Here is an 18,197-nt window from a genome sequence, read left to right as displayed (position 1 = left end):
CCAGTCCAGTGACAGTAACTGTGGCTTCAGCTTTGATGGTCCCAAACTGGTTTTTTGCCTCGCAGATGTACAACCCTTCATCGTCCACCCAGATACCTGCAGTCAAACACACGTGAGCAGAAGCATCACAATGTGCAGCATCTTCATTGAGAATAGAAAAATCTGTCCCAATAATAGGGGAGAGTATCCTTTAAATGTGAAATTATAGTACCAGTTAAAAATAGAAACCCACTAGATTAATGGTTTTGGCCCAGCTGCCTGCCACTGACAAAAATGCTCCGCTTGCTGAGTTCCTCAGAGATCATATGTGGGACAATTGACCCATAATTCAGCTCACTTGTTTAGCTAGTCAGATCATTGTTAGAATATGTGATGAAAAGACATAAAGTATGGGGTAAAAACAGACTGGGCAGGATGGTGAGAGGCTTTGTGAATTATACAGTTTGGACAAGCACTTTCTACAACAATGACAGGTATAAACTGAAGCCATGTGTAACACATTGATCAAATTAGGTCAGACGGGAGACACAAATGGAAACAGTGACACAAGTAGCCCATGCAGAAATGCTCATTCCTTTCTAGTTTTATGTTACATGTAAACTTTTAGTCCTGGGAGAACAAGGGAAGCATCTAAATTTAGACCTATTTCAGGCTCAACGGTTGCTAAGTAGTAACAAGAAATCCCACAAAAATAGTAAATATTATTGAAATCATTAGAGAGGAAACTTTTTTTTTTATCAGGGCAGACACTTTAGGCTCTTTAAAGTTACTGTCACAAACGTAAGTTGAATTTAATATAAAATGTATAGTCATTTGTAACCCTTGTGCTATCCTAGGCACTTTAACATTGGGCGTTGGGTCATCTAGACCCACTAGACAGTACTCTGAACCTTTTTTCTTCAATGATTTGTGATCTTTACTGGTGTCCATGGATTACATGAAATCTTTCTACCTTTATCCACCTTTGTCATGGTAGGGAGAACACGTCAATGTAAGGGTGGGGTCATCTAAGATAGCACAAGGGTTAAGGCTTGAGTCATGCCAGTGTAGGCAAAGCCATGATGTTTGCCTGCACTCTCTTTGAAGTGACACCACGTTCACACCGCCCTCCGCATACACCTTAAAGTAAAAGTAAAGTTAAAATGTAAATGCCCGACTGGAATAATATGACACCAAATCTTTCCTATATCAGAATGGAGCAGTGAAAGAAAAAGCCTGGAGCAAGATTTGTTATATTTGTACCGTTTTTCACATTTTGCACCAAACCTCTTCCAACTGTAGGTGCCAGACATGCACTAGTAAACAGAAAACAAAGAAGAAGCCCCTCCCTGCTTGTCCGGTGTGAACCCTATAGCATGACTGCCATATGCGTGTTCAAGAACCCGTGCTAAGCGCATTCTTGAATGCATGTTACATCCGTCGGTGTGTCCATAGCTTCACAATTCTTCCTCATCAAAAACTCACTTCGGATTTCTAGATGTCCATTCTCCTTTTGTGTGGTCCTGCTGTGACTGTCTGTCCAAGGCAGAACCTGCCTGCCGTTCTGTCGGTGCCAGGTCACTGTTGGTTGTGGGAGACCCCGGGCAACACATGGAAGGGTGATATTCTCCCCCACATTGGCTGTAACATCAGTCGGTTCCTCCGAGAACAAAGGGCTCGCTGTGCAAGTATGAGTGGCAATAAATGAGTTTTTCCTTTGTGTATACTGAAGAAAAAAAAACCTTCATGTGGAACACAGAGGTCTCACCTCCAACCACTAGGCTGACAGTACCAGACGAGGTTCCAGCAGAGCTGCTTGCCACACAGCTGTACTGACCGGCGTCGACCTCCTGCACAGCTCGAATATGCAAGGTCCCGCGGTGTACATCCTGTTCTACAAAAGGAGCGGACCCAACCTCAAGTGCACCTGAAAATACAAACTAAATAAGATTTCTGGCCTCCAGAAAGGGCAAAAAAAAAAAGACTGTTTCATTTAGTCAATGTGTTTGGCCTTAACTTACTTTTGTACCAGCGGACAAGTGGAGGAGGGATGCCTGTGGCTTTACACTCCAGAGTTGCGTCAGCACCAACAGATGAAAGTATGACCTGCTGCGGAACTGTGATTTTTGGCACCTCTGGATCAACAGAAGCAGTATAGTTTAGCTGAAAATACATGTATTTTTATGCATCTTTGCTCCATAAGACTCTAAAAGTCTGAAGTGACGGATCCATTTCAAACACTGACATTTGAATAGAAGAGATTATCTGTCTAACAGGCTGCTCACAAACTCATCAAGCCACAAAAATGGCATTTGGCTTCATAAATGTGAGCCCCACCGTAGTGTCAAAATATCTGTCATTCACATTGAAAGGTAAAGTGTCAGGCACCGAATCAATACTTTGACTGAAACTGTCCACAATCAAGCTCTGATTTTGTGGTTCATCTTCAATTCAATTCAATTTTACTTATATAGCCCAATATTTACTACAATAGTCATCAATGGGCTCATGCCTGTGATTGTATAATAAACATGAATCATAAAGAACATAAAGTCATGGACTTCTATAGCTAATTGCTAAACTAAACTAAACTGACTAAACTAAACTGGGCTTCCCTGCCCTTAGACCCTCCTTCATGTCCACTGGCTAAAGGTAGACTTACTAAAAATGTCAAAAGATGATATAAAACACATCAGCTCCTTCAAGACTACCTGCATACGTAAGTGCCACAGACTGAGAGGCAGTCCCAGCATCATTGGTTGCCGTGCAAGTGTAGTTCCCAGCATCGTCTGGAACAGCTCCTCCGATGGTCAAAATTCCATTATTTTGGCCAAACCTGTAGCATTCAATCAACAAAGTCCTTTTTATTAACTCATCATGATGACGAGAACATGTGCAGTTTATTTTTTAAATGTCTTTGTATGCTTGGTAGTAATGTTCTGTTAAAAGATGGAAGTTTCAATCATGTAAGAATAAACTTTTCATTTGGATACACAAACAGGACATCCACAGTGTGCGCAGCAAAATTAGAAAAAACTGATTCTCGGAGTTCTCTGCGCTGGAGGTGCTGAGTGGGCCGAGAGCTCCCTTACCTCGGCAGATTAGTAAGAAACATGTTTCCGTGGCTCCAGAGGAGCCGGGGAGGGGGGGAGCCGGACGCCGAACAGACTAAGCGGATCTCATCCCCCAGGGTGAAGGCCTGGCTCGGGGGGTGAACCACCACAGATGGAGCCTCTGTATTCGCAGTAAAACACAAGCAAAAAATAAAAAAAGTTGGCTATGACAGGGCTCTATCAAGGCTGTGTGAAGTCATTTATATCTTCCACAGCGCCAGATTAAAAACAGTCAACTTGATGCAATTACCCAGCACTTCATGTCTGACATCATGGCATGATGAGGACAAGTTTTGCATTTGTCTGGCTGCTTTTGAAGCTTATTACAAACATCTGAGGACATGCCCACAAGAAAAGCAGCAATTTTCACTAAACATCAGTTTTGGCTCATGTGATGCTTTTTTTTTTATTCCTTTAGAGGAAGTGGCTTAATCTGACTGCGAGGAGGTTAACGCAGGAATGGAAACCAGATGACGGGGCCCAGGGAGGAATCCCCGCGCACTTAAGTGTTTAAGCAGATGACCTGCAGGGTGTCGTCCTACCATACCTGGGACAAAAAGCCACACGGCGATTCTGTTTTCTCCGTGGGCATTGCTGGCTACACAGTGGTATTCTCCAGCATCCTGAGTCCGAACCCCACTGATCTGCAGGGATGAGTCAGACAGCAGCTTCACCCTTCCCACGTGTGCTTGGATGGTACGAGCCGCTCTGTGCCATGTCAAGTTGTGGCGCACGCTACCTTCCACCTGACAGGACAGCACAGCCACACCGCCCACAGAGGAAGTCACATTTACTGTGGGTCTCAGAACCGGAGGAGGCTCTGTTTTTGTAGAAACATGACAAAAACAAGTGTTATCAGAACACTGTGTTTACCCTTAAGACTAAATGTTTGTGCTAGAATCTTTCCCATCTGGGTTTCGATTTAAAGCAGACACAAAACAAGTTTTGGACATGTTTCAAAGATTTAATAGGACAGTAATGGAGGAATGTGTGCTAAAACATCAGAGAGTTGCTTTGTGACTTACCCTGAACAGTTAGCTGAGTTAAAGCCCGGCCTTGTCCTACAGTGCTCGTTGCTATGCACTCGTACAAACCTTCATCATTAGCAGAAGCACGGGCAATCTCCCATGATGCAACAGCTGACATCCTAATGCAGACAAAAGAAGTTAGACCTTTTTTTTTTTCTTTCTCTTTTTTGTGTCCTGTATATTTAGTAGGGCTGCACGATGGGACAGTGGTTAGCGCTCTCGCCTCACAGCAAGAAGGCCCTGGCTCAAATTCCACTTGAGATCGTTCTATGCCGAGTTTGCATGTTCTTCCCTCATGCCATCCCTCTCTAAATTGGTGTCTCTAAAATCAGTGTTTCCCGACCCTGGTCCTTGGGGCAAACTGTCCTGCATTCTTTTAATCCGATGCTGCTCAAACACACCTGCCTTTGATGACTGTCATTGTCAGGGAGCCTGATGATGAGCTGAATCCGGTGTGCGTAAACGGGGCAACATGGAAAACATGCAGGACAGTGTGACCCGAGGCCGAGGGTTGGGAAACACTGCTCTAAATGATCCCTATGTGTGAATGTCTGAATGATTGTGTGGCCCTGCCGCAGACTGGCAACCTGTCCCACCAACAGTAGGTGGGACGGGCTCAGTCGACCCCATGACCCCAAAAGAGATTCAACGAGTCAGGAAAATGAACAGATGGATATATTTTGTAAAGAGGGAGCCTTATTGTGTGAGACGCAGCACTCACAGTGTGAGCTTTCACTTGTGAGTCTGGTACACAAATTTCACAGAAATGGATTTTCACATCAAAAATGTATTTCAGCACAAAACGAGGGGACAAATTAACACTTTTTTCCAGATTTCCGAGATGACAAATCTACTATGGAATGTTTACAAAATAAACAGTTCACAAATGTTTCTCAACAGATGAGATGATAAAATGCTTGAGTCTGGCAGCACTAATGCCTGAAGGGCTAACTGCTTAGATAAGCAACCAACTACCGTCTTTGAAGCAGGGCATGGGTGCAGCCTCAGAAGGAGGCACATTTTACAGAGTTCTGAGGAAACATGGGAAAATACTCACTGAAAGAGCTTCTCCTCTCCAAGAGAAATCCCACTTCTGGTGAATCTTAGCCTGTAGGGAATGTCACTTTGCACTGAGCAGCCAATCACCACTGGCTGCATGTAAAAGCCTTTCACTGCATCAGGCATTCTCACAAATGGAGGATCTACACAAGGGAGGAAAGGGTTGAGCGGCGAGATTGATGAGGTGTGGGAAACACTGGTGAGACATATGCCTGCAGGAGGTGTCTTGCCTGGAATGATGTTAGTGTAGGATACGCTGGACAGCCTCTGGAAGCGGAAACCCTCCTCATCTTTACCCGTTATCTTGAGAAAGAAACTCTGTGGAGGGGTGCGGAACTCGGGGAGACTCCAGAGACCTTGTTGGCCGAGGTCATAGGGCAGAGGGACAGGGATTGTGCGTAATGAGCGGCCGGAGCCTGACATTAGCTCCACATGGCTCAGAAAACCTGGAGGCTTAAGGCCTGTACATTTGAGCAAAACGTGTGCTGGAAGCCCTGAGGGACACACACACACAAAAAAAGATCCATCCAGATAAGCTGTCAATCAAAGAAGACTCATGAAGTTAAAAGAAAGTTGTATGAACCTTTGACTGGTCTCTCTCTGGTCTGGTTGAACTTTGAAACGGAAATGGTGGAAAAGCCAGCTCTGAAGTCCAGATTGCTGACCCCTGTGACCCTCAAAGTATGACGGCCACTGCAGCTGACCTTAATCAAAAGAAAAATAAAGACAAGTTACAATGGAACAACAATTAAAAACACATTTATGGTTTCTGTTTGCATGACAGTAACCTTGAGTTTCCAGGATCCAGGTCTGGGAAATTTTAAGTTGACAACAAGAGCCGAGTTAGGAATATTCAACAGCTCTTTCAGGCCCTGCTCCTCACCAACAACCCGCCCTGGATCAAGAGGATCAAAGACGTGGTTATTTACCTCCTGGCGTGTATTGAAATGTTCTTGAGCACTGAGGAGGAGGCTCTACAGTTATTAGGATGGTTGTAAGGAAAAGAATGCGCAATTACCAAAGGGATCACTCAGCTCAATCTGTGGCGCCGGTCCACTGAGTGACACCGTGACCTCTCTGAGGCTGGGGTCAAAAGGCACTTCCCATTTGTTTTCCTGGGCCCTGTCATGGTTGGAGGACAGCAGGTGTACTTTCATGGCCTGAACTGTCTCTTCTACCCACTTTAAAACCTGAAAAGTGAAAAACAAACAAATTAACAGGAGCAAAACTCCTAAAACATACAAAAGAAAAGCATACTGTGAGAGTCGTCAAACTGGGGATGACTAAGAAAGACACAGCAGGGACAGGAAAGACTTGAGTCAGACTATCCAAAAGAAACCCCAGTGGGCCTTTCTCTTTGCTGCTCTTTATCTTTTAACTATTCTTTTATTGAAGAAAAAAAAAGTTTTTGCCTAAACAGATAAAAAGTAAAAGAGCTCAGCTGTCAAACTGATAACATACAGTTTTCTGCACCCTGAAGGATAGAAATCCTGAAGGGCGTCTCTCGGCCAGCAGCTTTCATGAATCACACAGTTTGTTCCTGAGAATTAAATCATCTGTGGATATGGAGGTGTGCTGGTTTGGTTTCATTTTAGAGAAAAAAAAAACAGTATATGCACCAAAACAAACATAAAAAAATCATCATTTTAAAAACAGAAAGGTCTAGCTGCGTGGGCTATATTTTAGCAATCCGCATGAGGTCAGAGTGACACATTAGAACTATGTGAACACTGAAAGGAGAGATCACCCCAAGGCTTAAATAACCATGAACAGGTTGATTTCACTCAATAGTAAAAACAGTCATTACTTAAAAGATCAAGTCCCTCAGAGGACATATTTGACTCTCAGTTTTGACAGCAGCTTGACCCACCGCGTATTATCATTATCAGCTCCTCTTTGTTTTGACTAAAATGAATGATTTAAATTGACCGAATGAGCAAGACAAAAGCGTTATGGCGGAGTTCCTTCTGAAAGGAAACATGCTGAAAACTCTTCTGCAGCAAGTTCTTAGGGGAAAGGACCCGACTGTAACACCTTTTATTACTTTTATGAAAAAAACAAAACAAGGAAAACCTTTAATTTAATCGTCGCCTTCAACTTTTCCTCTATTAACTCCACCGAGCGCCGACAGCAGCTGGTCCCTCTCACCATTTTACTACTGGAAACAGCTGTAATGTCTGCCACATGTGCAGTGGCTGCCAACAGAGCAGGAAGCTGCAACCAAGTGACCCACATCTGCACCAGAACTGTGTCCATTTCTTATGCAAGAGAAGCTTGAGAACTAATCTGGACCTAGAAGTGAAGCAAGGTGAAGGTGATGCTGTTTTTGCTGGTCACTTTGAACTGTGTCTCTGTGAATCGCTGGAAAGCGGAAGACCTTACGTGAAACCCCAGACCCCAGGACCCCCTTCTCCTTTTCATAGGAGTGTGACAGATGGAGCAAAAGCTGGGTTAATGTTACATTCCCCTAACGTGTAAACAAGGGAGAAAAAAGAGCGACTGTGCTGTGATTAAGCTGCAGACGTCCCAGTGAGCATGGGTCAGCTCAGTCTTTACACAGGTTAAAAAACTACAACCACTAACATTTACGGTAGAATCTTGCACTGCAAATCGAGTCGACCAGTACCAGATGGAGCTCCTGCTCCTTCTCAGCAGGAGTCTCGACACACAGAGGCCCTCACTGTCAAGTAGCTCTTACAGCAGGGAGAGGGGGGCATCTGTTTTGCACACTCTGAGGGGCGGCTGAGCACAAATGTTGGTGAAATTACATTATATGCTCGACAAACATTACCATCCCTTCGCTTGAAACTGAATTCTCATAATGAGGAAACCATAAGGGTGATGCTCAAATGACTCTTCAAGGTTCTTGTTTTCAGCAGTTTAGCTCATGTTAATATAAATATAAGAACTATTTCTGCATATAAAAAAGCAGCTATATTTTTAATGCAACTGTGGTGGGAAAATGATCTCTGTTTAGGTTTAATATGGCATAACAAAATCCTTTTTATAAACTTTAGCATTAATGCTATACTGCTTTTTCTACACGTTTCAGTGTTGGCAATATATCTGTTCATTGCATCACTGCAGAGAACCAGAATACTAACTCTTTATAAAACATTGTTGGCCACAGTTGAAAGACTTTCAGACTCTGAAGGGGAAATGTTGAGAGACGTAAAAAGGATCTCTGGATGTCTGCAAAGATGTCTGCAGCTTCTTCTGGGTTTGATGTTTCACAGACCACTGCTCTGAGAGCTCTTTATCGCGGTGGCCTTCGATGTTATTACCCAAGAGAAACTCTCTGGCTCCCACGGCTTCACAACAAAGAGGTCGGACTGTGAGTGTATACCATTGGATGAATTTTAAAAAGCTAGAGGCCATGATCTAAGCTATTTCAGAGCATAAAAACTCATTTTGTTTGTTAAAAAAAAGGGATTTTTTTGGTTAAAACCTGTTCTCCCAGCAATGCATGGAGTCGAGCAGATTATGTGTGCCTAGTTGGTTGCCTTCAACATGGAAAACTTCATGAGGTGCCAACTTGGCATGGTTAAAATAAAAAAAATAATTATATTTTGGGTTTTGTATTCTACCTTTTTTCTCCAAAAAAAAGACAAAAACAGATTTTTTTTCAGATTATTATTTTATTTTATAAATTTCTGGCTGAAAACTACGGCAAAACGAAAAGTTTGTGTTTTTTTCACTTCTGACATTACACTGCCTACTTCTACATTTGCTGCATTCAAATATTCCTGTATGGTAAAAGTTTAACTTTTATTTTGAAATAAGACTTTGTGGCTCCTATGGGTTTTTGTCAATAAGAAATGGCTCTTTAAATGTTAAAGGTTCCAGACCCCTGATCTAGGATCACCCTGAGATTTATTTTAAGAAATAAAAACTGGAGCAGCCTTCAAATATCCTCAATTTAATTATTTTTTTGGGGGTGAAATTTGCAGGTTAATTTCTTTTCTTGAACTCCACACAATTTTAACCTTTGTGCTATTTTAGATGACCCCACCCCAGGCCCGTACACACCGGGACGAATATTCGCCAGGCATTATTCGCCAGCTTTTCTCGCCACGTTTTTTGTGTTCACACCCAGGCGATTTTCGCTGACGATGAGCCGAGCGAACATGCAATTTCATTCCCTGACATTAGATGGTGCTTAATGTAAAACAGAAATACTCCTGTACACAAGGTGGCGCTGCGCAACTTTACGCTTCTTAAAGTCGCTTTTCCCTCAAAAGAAGAGAGCAAGTATTTACGCGCTTGTCAGAATCATACAAAGAAAGCATGAATATTTCAAGCACCAGTTGCTCCAACTGGTGCTTGGTTCGGGGATATTTTAGAATGTCCGTCATTATTTCTTCGCGGCAAGTTGTGTTTTACTGTAACTTCAGAAGCTCCAGACACGTGTGCAAAAGCACCGTTCTCATTGGTCGAATAGATTTCGACGCGACGCGTCAAAAAAACAAAACGAACCCGAGGCGTTTTTTTTTTTTTTTGACGCTTTGACGCGTGGCGTTTTTTTTGCGTCGGTGTGCACACTCTCATTGGTGCCCTTTGTTTAGTCACGAGGCGTTAAGGCCCGTACACACCGGGACGAATATTCGCCAGGCGTTATTCGCCAGCGTTTTTCCCAACGTCTTTTGTGTTCACACCCAGGCGATTTTCGCTGACGATGAGCCGAGCGAACATGCAATTTCATTCCCTGACATTAGATGGCGCTTAATGTAAACAGAAATACTCCTTTACACAAGGTGGCGCTGCGCAACTTTACGATTCTTAAAGTCGCTTTTCACTCAGAAGAAGAGAGCAAGTATTTACGCGCTTGTCAGAATCATACAAAGAAAACATGAATATTTCAAGCATCAGTAGCTCCAACTGGTACTTGGTAAGGGGATATTTAAGAATGTCCGTCATTATTTCTTCGCGGCAGTGTAGACGCTACTTGGCGTCTATCTTCTTCGCTGGTATGTGTGCTCAGCAAGGCAGTTTTGTGTTTGAGCGCCCCCAAGTTGTGTTTTACTGTAACTTCAGAAGCTCCAGACACGTGTGCAAAAGCGCAATTCTCATTGGTCGAATAGATTTCGACGCGACGCGTCGAAAAAAAAAAACGAACCCGAGGCGTTTTTTTTTTTTGGCGCTTTGGCGCGTGGCGTTTTTTCGCGTCGGTGTGCACACTCACATTGGTGCCCTTTGTTTAGTCACGAGGCGTTAAACGTCGGCAAAAATCGCCGGCGAAATTCGTCCCGGTGTGAACAGGCCTTTAAACATCGACGAAAATCATGCGCGAAATTCGTCCCGGTGTGTACGGGCCTTTACATTGACGTGTTCTCCCTACCATGACAAAGGTAGATAAAGGTGGAAAGATTTCATGTAATCCATGGACACCAGTGAGGTTCACAAATCTTTGAAGAAAAAAGATCCCGGGCACTGTCTAGTGGGTCTAGATGACCCAACTCCCAATGTTAAAGTGCCTAGGATGGCACAAGAGTTACAGAGTTACAACAATTATAAAGGTTCCCCAGAGCCACATAACATTTTAGAGGTTATTTTCAATGATTGTTAGAAAGTTTTTTTCTTTTATCAAAAGACAACTGCTTGTTCTTAAGGAATTAGCCAAATATTATAACATTCAATTGAAGACTGTACTTTTAAATGACTAAATTAAGAGTTCTACATCCACACTGAAAATGTGATTAAACCTGAAAACCCAAAAGTAGAAAGGTTTTCCTTTCTAACACTAACATTCTTAAAAACTTCCTGCCTCTGCAGGACATAACCACAGGGGTTGTTTGGAAGCTGCGGTGAACTTTTGATGAGCGCTGTTGTCCTCTGATGACAAAGATCTCGGATTACTGTCAAGGAATTACACCCAGTTTGACAGCGCAGTAATGCAGCTGTTTCCTGTTCACTCTTCCTCTTTCTGATCATGTAAAGAAGACAATGTGTTGCTGTTTGAGGACTGAGCCCCAAACCTCTGGAAATGTGTTGGAAGTGGGAAAACCACAACAGATCATATTCTGGGATTAGCGGGTAAAATACACTTTCTGCTTTATGCCCAATCTCCCTTGGAGACCAGAACAAAATGCTGTGTGTGTCTTTTGTGAAACTGCTATTACGAGGAATATTTTGGTTAGATTTGAAACTCTGATTTGGAACTGAAGCAGGTTTGGAGGGAATTAAAGGATTTGCATTTAACTGTAAAAAATCCTGTGAGCTCAGAGTTATAATCACACAGGTTTAGATGAGCACCCCTACACTTGCTTGGATGACTGGATAAATGCAAAAACTCAAATGTGTGCACTTGTTTTTTATGAAACATTCAAGCTATGGAAAGTCACCAAGGTGTGAGAGCTAAACACAACTTGACCTCTTTACCCTGCATCACAAAAAACTAACATTCATGCTCTCTGTAAACAGCTTGCAGGATTATGGTGTGATAATGAACTGAGCCACTCTCCACACAGGCACTGCTTGCTTTACTACATACAAGCACAACCTGACAGGAAACAGACCCACATACACACACATCTGGGTTCAGGGGTTCAATGGGCCACCAGTGCAGAGAGAAGCTGGCTCCAGCTCAGTGCTGTCCAGCTTTCTCCTGTGTTGACGTGCAGGATAGCAGTGTCAATCCAGAGGAAACTCAGGCCTCTTTCACATTTACTTTGGGAAGTGAGTCCCGCTGTGTCTGGCCTCTGGGGCGAGGCTTGTGTTGCATACTACTTCCGATCTAAGATGACCCACTCCGCCGCATCACATGAACAGGAAGTTCAGTTGCAGAGCTGGAATCCCACCAAATGAAATCTGCTGTTTCATCAGCAGGTCGTTCTGACTGTCCTGCCACTTCTCATATGTTCCTGCGACTGCTCATATGTTTTATTAGAAGATCTGAGCACTGAGAACTTAGGTTAGAAAAAGATCTTTTATTTTTCATTTACCCCCAAATACAATACAACCTTTGCCCTGGACACCATGTTTGACCTCTTATTAGATTTTAGCTACAAGACAGTAAAAGCACCAACTATTACACTCCATCGCCGTGCTTGACAGTTGGTATTGGCAGTGTCTATTGGATTTTTGTGATGGGCATGTATCTTTATGTATTATGTATTTTGTCTTTCAGTGTCATATAAGCCCGTGTGGGCTGGGCACATTAGTGCATGACACTTAAATAAATCAAGTCAAATCAAAAAAGTCTACTAAACCGCTGTGTGTGGTTTTGCCAAACGTGGCCAAGCTCACATCTGTGCATAGTACCCTGCTCTGTAGTTTTTTTCATTCCTTCATGATGCCGTTTTGAAAGATTCTGTGATAACTCCACATCCTTTTCACAAACAATGCCCTTTGTTGAATCCATTCTTTGAAACAAACCATACTTATTCGGTCTTCTGGCTGTGCTGTCAGGGCTTTTCAACTTTTTAACTTGCTCAGAGATGTCTGCAGCTCTTTTCCTTTGCATTTCTTTGATCTACAGTTGAAATACATCTCCTGGTACATTGACAACAAGCAAAACTGGCAACTCCACTACAATCTTTCATCGCTAATCTATCTCTTTGTTCAACAATAAACTGCACATTTAGCCTTCTGGAACTTTTTAAAAAAAAATTCCAGATACATGATCAGAAAAAAAGCAGGTGCTGCCATTCATCAAGAACAGATGATTAGCAAGAGCTGGCTACAATTTAAGCTTCTAAATGGATAAACTAAAGTGAATCATTGGAAACACATTGCATACCACAAAAGTGCTTTCCTGCTGTAAGCTAAACATTTCGTGTTTTTCTCTTTTTTAAATTTTTTTGGTTGATTGTATCACAAAAAAACAATCATGACTGTTCAGAAATATCTTTAAGCAACATGATCAAAGCCCAACCTGAGAATCCATCCATCCATTTTCCAAACATGATTAATCCCTTTTGGGGTTGCTGGAGCCTATCCTGGTTACTGTCTGGGGAAGACAGGAGACATACAAAACATGTCGCCCGTTCGTCACCCAACCGTACACACGCATTCACACCTAGGGGCAATTTAAAGTTACCATTTTTAAACCTATAGAGCAAGTTTTTGGACTGTGGGAGGAGAACATGCATTTGAAGCAAGGCCTACTCACTGCCTGAAAATCTTTCTAAAATTTTCCAGGCTTGTTTTAAAACGTAGTTTTACACAACCGAGGAGGAATTTTGTTATAATAAAGTATAGTTTCTTTAAAAAAAATACACACATAAAGCAAAGCTAAAGGGCCTCATTGCACTGCTCTGCAAAAACAGACCACTTAGAAATAAAACAAAAATTCTGATCCCATTGACAAATTTTCTTTAAATAAGCAAAAAAAAAAGAGAAATCTGGCAATTCTTAAGAATTCTTGTTTTAAGGAAAACGCTATAGTCACTAAGACATGTTTACTCAAACTAAGACTAATTTTCATTTGAAAAACTTTTGTGACAAGATCATTTTCTTGAAAAACTGAATTTTATTGAAACAAAGCTCTTTTTACTTCCTCAAGACTCCGTTTTTGACATGTAAGGACATATATCGGGGATTTAAAAGATTTTAAGTATTCCAAGCATTTACATGTTTTATTGTTGGTCTTTTTTTTTTTACAATCTCAGAGATAAACCACGCGGTTAAAAATTTAAATTACCTTAATTATGAGCTTAGAGACCCTGCAGGGTAAAGATAAGATCAAAATTCAAATAATAATTACTTTTCTAATCTTAACATTTATTTGATCCAGCTACATATTTTTTCATTTGTTAACAATTATGTACACATGAGGTTTTTGATTAAAACTCATCAACCTCTCACCTCATTAACCTGCTGCTTGTCCAAGTGAAAAATTTGTCCTGACGAAGTTGCAGCTATCTCCTCATAGGCCCGGTATCCAGGCTGGGAGCGGTCCCCGCAATCTCCAGTCAACACAAACACAACCTGGGAACAAAAAGGGTGGAGTTAGGTGGATGTCTGCTCCGCAGCGTCTTCTTTTCACTGATTTGCTTTTTGGTTGGCTCCTAAGCATGACCAAATATAGGCATGGGCAGGGGGGGGCTTAAAATGTCGTAACTGCCACCCCAGATAAAAATTAAAGCAACAAAAAAACCCTGTAAAAGAGGAAAATTGTATAAAACACACAGACGTTTAAGGACAGACGGACAGAGAGATGGACAAATGGGCACAGATATAGAGAAAAAAACATTGCTGAGAGCTCTCTGTTTTCATGCTTTCCTGCTAGCCTAATAAAAAAAAAATCCAAAGCAAAAAACATCCAAAGATCTAAATAAATGGGGGAAAAAAGCCTTAACAGAGCTCAGACCAGTGTCCTTCTTGTGCCTGTTCCAAGACCAAAAAAATGCTTTGGTAGTATCAGGAGGAGCGTTCAAAATAACAGCGACAGTGGCTCAGGTGGTTGAGCGGGTCGTCCAATGATTGAAGGGTTGGCGGTTCGATCCCCGCTCCCACCAGCCAAAATGTCGTTTTGTCCTTGGGCAAGACACTTCACCCTCCTTACCTCCAGTGTGGCTCCACTGGTGTGTGAATGTGCATGAATGATCCCGGTGATGGTCAGAGGGGCCGTAGGCGCGAACTGGCAGCCACGCCTCTGTCAGTCTGCCCCAGGGCAGTTGTGGCTACAACCGTAGCTTACCATCACCAAGTATGAATGAGGAGTGAATGAATAATGGACACAATGTAAGCGCTTTGAGTGTCTTGAAAAGCGCAGATAAATAATATATAATTATTCTAGGACATAGATATATGAATAGATGAAGTGAGATGATGATAGCGTGATTCTTTTTGCATTTTAGGGGCTCAGAGGGCTGTGACACCCCAAACTGTAAGCACGCCTAGACTTGGGGCTGGCTAAATCTGGGCCTGCTCCTGAGAAAGACTCTAATTGTTATGCCTTAAGTACGGATTTGGACGGAGGTATCTTTTTTATCTTCCTAAAAGCACTCAAACACAGCTGGAATTCAGATCTTGCAAAGCATCACTGCAGAATTTAATAAACATGGAAGCAGTAAACCCTCTGAAGGTTTTCTCTGTGTTTATGGGTTACTCCTAATAGCACAAGCTAAAAATCATTAAGATAAAGATAAGAAATTGCTGCATATTTTCTTGGTACAGCTGCTCATTAGAGTCGACATTTGGTCGACTAATGTCTGTTTACCTGTGATTGACGGAGCTGCACCAGCTGCAGAACATCTCTTTTCAGACGGTAGTCTTTGGCTCGAGCGTCAGTGAAGACGTAGATGAAGGATCCAGGGAGGGAAACCTCCAAGGCTTTTTTTATGGCTCCTATGCTCATCTCAGGGCAGTCTCCCCCTCCCTGCATGATACAGCAACACATGATCACACACTGTTCAAAGGAAAAGATCCATCTGTAAATGTTCACTTTGTCTTGCTTTATACTGTAACAGTGGAGTAGGGTGTGTCATTCAAGAAAAGACACATGTCACATCATGTTGAACACAGCTGGTGAAAACACAAGATTCGGCACAGCAGCTCTGAGCAAACACGGCTGTAAGATCCAATTTATACTCAACCTGTTGACCTTTCTCTAACAGTTTTTTGTAACTTTATTAGAAAATTGACACAATTTACATAACTATTATAGTTTGATTTAGTGACACAACAGTTGTCCAATTGAATAACTTCTTTGTATTTTGTTTCTCACCTGAACAAACAGCTCCTGCAAATCTTGTTGGAACCTCTTTGGGTCAGTAGTGATGGACACGGGGCCAATCTCTAAAAAGTTATAAATGAAAATCACAAAAAATGTTGTCAAAAGTAAATAACAAAAAAGATACAAAAGACAGAAAATTACAGCAGGTTGTTTTAGTTTACTGTGGTTCTGGTGTGGCTGCATCTTCCTATGAAAAAGAAGTTTTTACTCATGACGAGGAATTTCTTTTTTTTTCAACATACTTCCCCAGACGACTATCATTAACCCAGAAAACATCTTCTAACAAAGAATTGACATAAATTTTACATTTTTTGGAATTCAAATGTTTTTGAAACATAAATTGCAATCTCATTTTTTTAAAGATAGTAACAATTATAAATAATTGGTGATTTGGTAATTTTTTCCTGACAACAATGTTACTTTAAGATGCAAAAACATTTACAAGTGTTAAAGAAAAATCACCCAATGACGCAAATTTGATTCACATACTTTAATATGACGTAACTGTGTTATAAAGAATTATTAAAAACAAACTCTACAGTTTTTTTTAATACAGCAAGTTGACATTTTAAAAAACGAATATTAATAAATGAGTTATTCTCTCCATAAATATTTGAAAACTAGCTCAACTTTTCTCGTCAAGTGTTTTTGAGATTTGACAGAAGCAGCTATTTTGAAATGAGGAGGAAAGCCGTTCTACTGCCTCTAAAGGACAGATGATGAACTACAGGACAGAAAACATGGAACGTTATATATCTTTTTTTCTTTTTTAAGCTTTGATCATGTTAACGAGACAGAGGTCTCACAAATGTATTTATCAAATACGATACAAATGATCATATAGGGTTAAAGTATCTGATAAGACAAAGTTTAAATAGTCAGAACCTAAATTATTCTTTGTCATCAAAGTGCAAATCATTCAACTACGGACAATGAAAGTAAAGCAAATCTAATCTAATCTAATTCAACACACATAAATAAGGTGTAAACCAAAAAAACATTTCAATTTCATGATGGCAGAATAATTGTATTCCACAGCTGTACTCAGTATTTTGGTCCCAGGCATGATGGATGGATGGATGATGGGCTTGTCAGCATCTGACACTCACTTTGACCTCCTCTTGGGTCAATTGATGGAGAAACACACATCAGCCACAACACAGAGAAAGTCTGGTTCTTGCATTGCAATATATATATGCATTTATCAGGGACATCTTTTCATTCTATTTTGACATTTCCTACCACTGCCTTTCAAGTGTCCCTCCTCATAGTAAGACAGCCATTCCCTTTTTTTGTCATTACTGTCTTTTCTTTGCAGTCTTGGAAGTTAACAAGGTCCCCTCCGGGCAGGGCACATTAAACACAGACAACATGTGTGGTGTTGCACTCCCGCCCGCTCACCCCCCAGGTTAGCTGGGGGCTGTGAGGGTTTTCCGGAGGGTGAGGGAGGAGTGGTGGTGTGGGGGTGATTGGGGTAATTACACACATGCAGAAAGCATATGCTTCTCATCATCGCACAAACACCAGTGGAGCACTCTTGTTTTCAAGCTGAAGCTCTGCCACATAGGGTACATGCTGGAGGGCCAAGAAGCTTACCTGCTCCATGAGTCACTCTGCAGGCTCCCACATTCCTGTCTGATGTTGCTGCATCAATTTAGGTTTAATGTGTGGCTTCACAAAATGCTGGAATAAATGTGCTGCAGCTCTGATATGTAAGACTTTTTTTTAAATTATTATTATTAAAAGCTACAGGAAGGGATCTAGACATGGGGAAATATGATGAAGGTGCAATAAAAGCATGTTTGCCAGACTTCATATACCTGGGTCATGAAATGGAACCAGGATAAAGTTCTTGATGGGTCTGGTCCTCCGACTCAGAGTCTTTTCCAGGATCCGAGAGGCTCCCTCAATCACCTGTTTCAAATCGTCATACATGGAGCCGGTAACGTCGAACACAAAGGCCAAACTGGAGGCGCTGTCACCGGATTCATCCCCCTCCCCAATCGGAACCAGCGGCTCAGCCAGGAGCCCGGGCGCGCTGATGAAAACCACCAAGACCAGGCATTTCAATGCAGACATCTTTTTCCCTCCTTTCCTCTCGGATTTACTGCATTTGTATGCTGGAATAAAACGAATCGCGTAAAAAAAAGACAATTCAATAACAGAAACGATAATAATTCTAAGAGACAGATGAAAAAACTCCAACCAAAATTGTTTCCAGGTGATATAGAAATATCTTAGATCCTATCTTTTGAACGCGTAAAGTTTTGAGTAATTCCACAGATCGGCGCGTAAAAGTTTGGAGCGTGTGGGCTTGCTCTGCGCCGGTGAGCCCCCAGG

General features: G+C 41.8%; 1 protein-coding gene across 1 annotated transcript in view; it reads right to left on the bottom strand.

Moving 5' to 3' along the window:
- hmcn2 (hemicentin 2) overlaps nt 1–18,197 on the bottom strand; it is a 47,988-nt gene extending 29,791 nt beyond the window's left edge. Inside the window, exons 1-18 of the mRNA XM_023958631.2 lie at nt 18,064–18,197; nt 17,678–17,977; nt 15,849–15,919; nt 15,342–15,500; nt 13,985–14,107; nt 6,198–6,369; nt 5,968–6,074; nt 5,763–5,883; nt 5,410–5,673; nt 5,178–5,322; nt 4,118–4,239; nt 3,640–3,912; nt 3,072–3,213; nt 2,691–2,815; nt 2,001–2,114; nt 1,748–1,906; nt 1,465–1,659; nt 1–96 (exon numbers count right to left, since the gene is read on the bottom strand). Coding sequence (XP_023814399.1) covers nt 1–96; nt 1,465–1,659; nt 1,748–1,906; nt 2,001–2,114; nt 2,691–2,815; nt 3,072–3,213; nt 3,640–3,912; nt 4,118–4,239; nt 5,178–5,322; nt 5,410–5,673; nt 5,763–5,883; nt 5,968–6,074; nt 6,198–6,369; nt 13,985–14,107; nt 15,342–15,500; nt 15,849–15,919; nt 17,678–17,936 — 2,647 coding nt within the window. The 5' untranslated portion in view covers nt 17,937–17,977; nt 18,064–18,197. The remainder of the gene's footprint in view (nt 97–1,464; nt 1,660–1,747; nt 1,907–2,000; nt 2,115–2,690; nt 2,816–3,071; nt 3,214–3,639; nt 3,913–4,117; nt 4,240–5,177; nt 5,323–5,409; nt 5,674–5,762; nt 5,884–5,967; nt 6,075–6,197; nt 6,370–13,984; nt 14,108–15,341; nt 15,501–15,848; nt 15,920–17,677; nt 17,978–18,063) is intronic.

The sequence above is a fragment of the Oryzias latipes genome, chromosome 9 (genome assembly GCF_053564925.1).
Source record: "Oryzias latipes strain Hd-rR chromosome 9, Olatipes_Hd-rR_3.1".
NCBI lineage: Eukaryota > Metazoa > Chordata > Actinopteri > Beloniformes > Adrianichthyidae > Oryzias > Oryzias latipes.
Note: the sequence above shows the minus strand (reverse complement) of the source record. Positions and strands in the feature narration are given on the sequence as shown.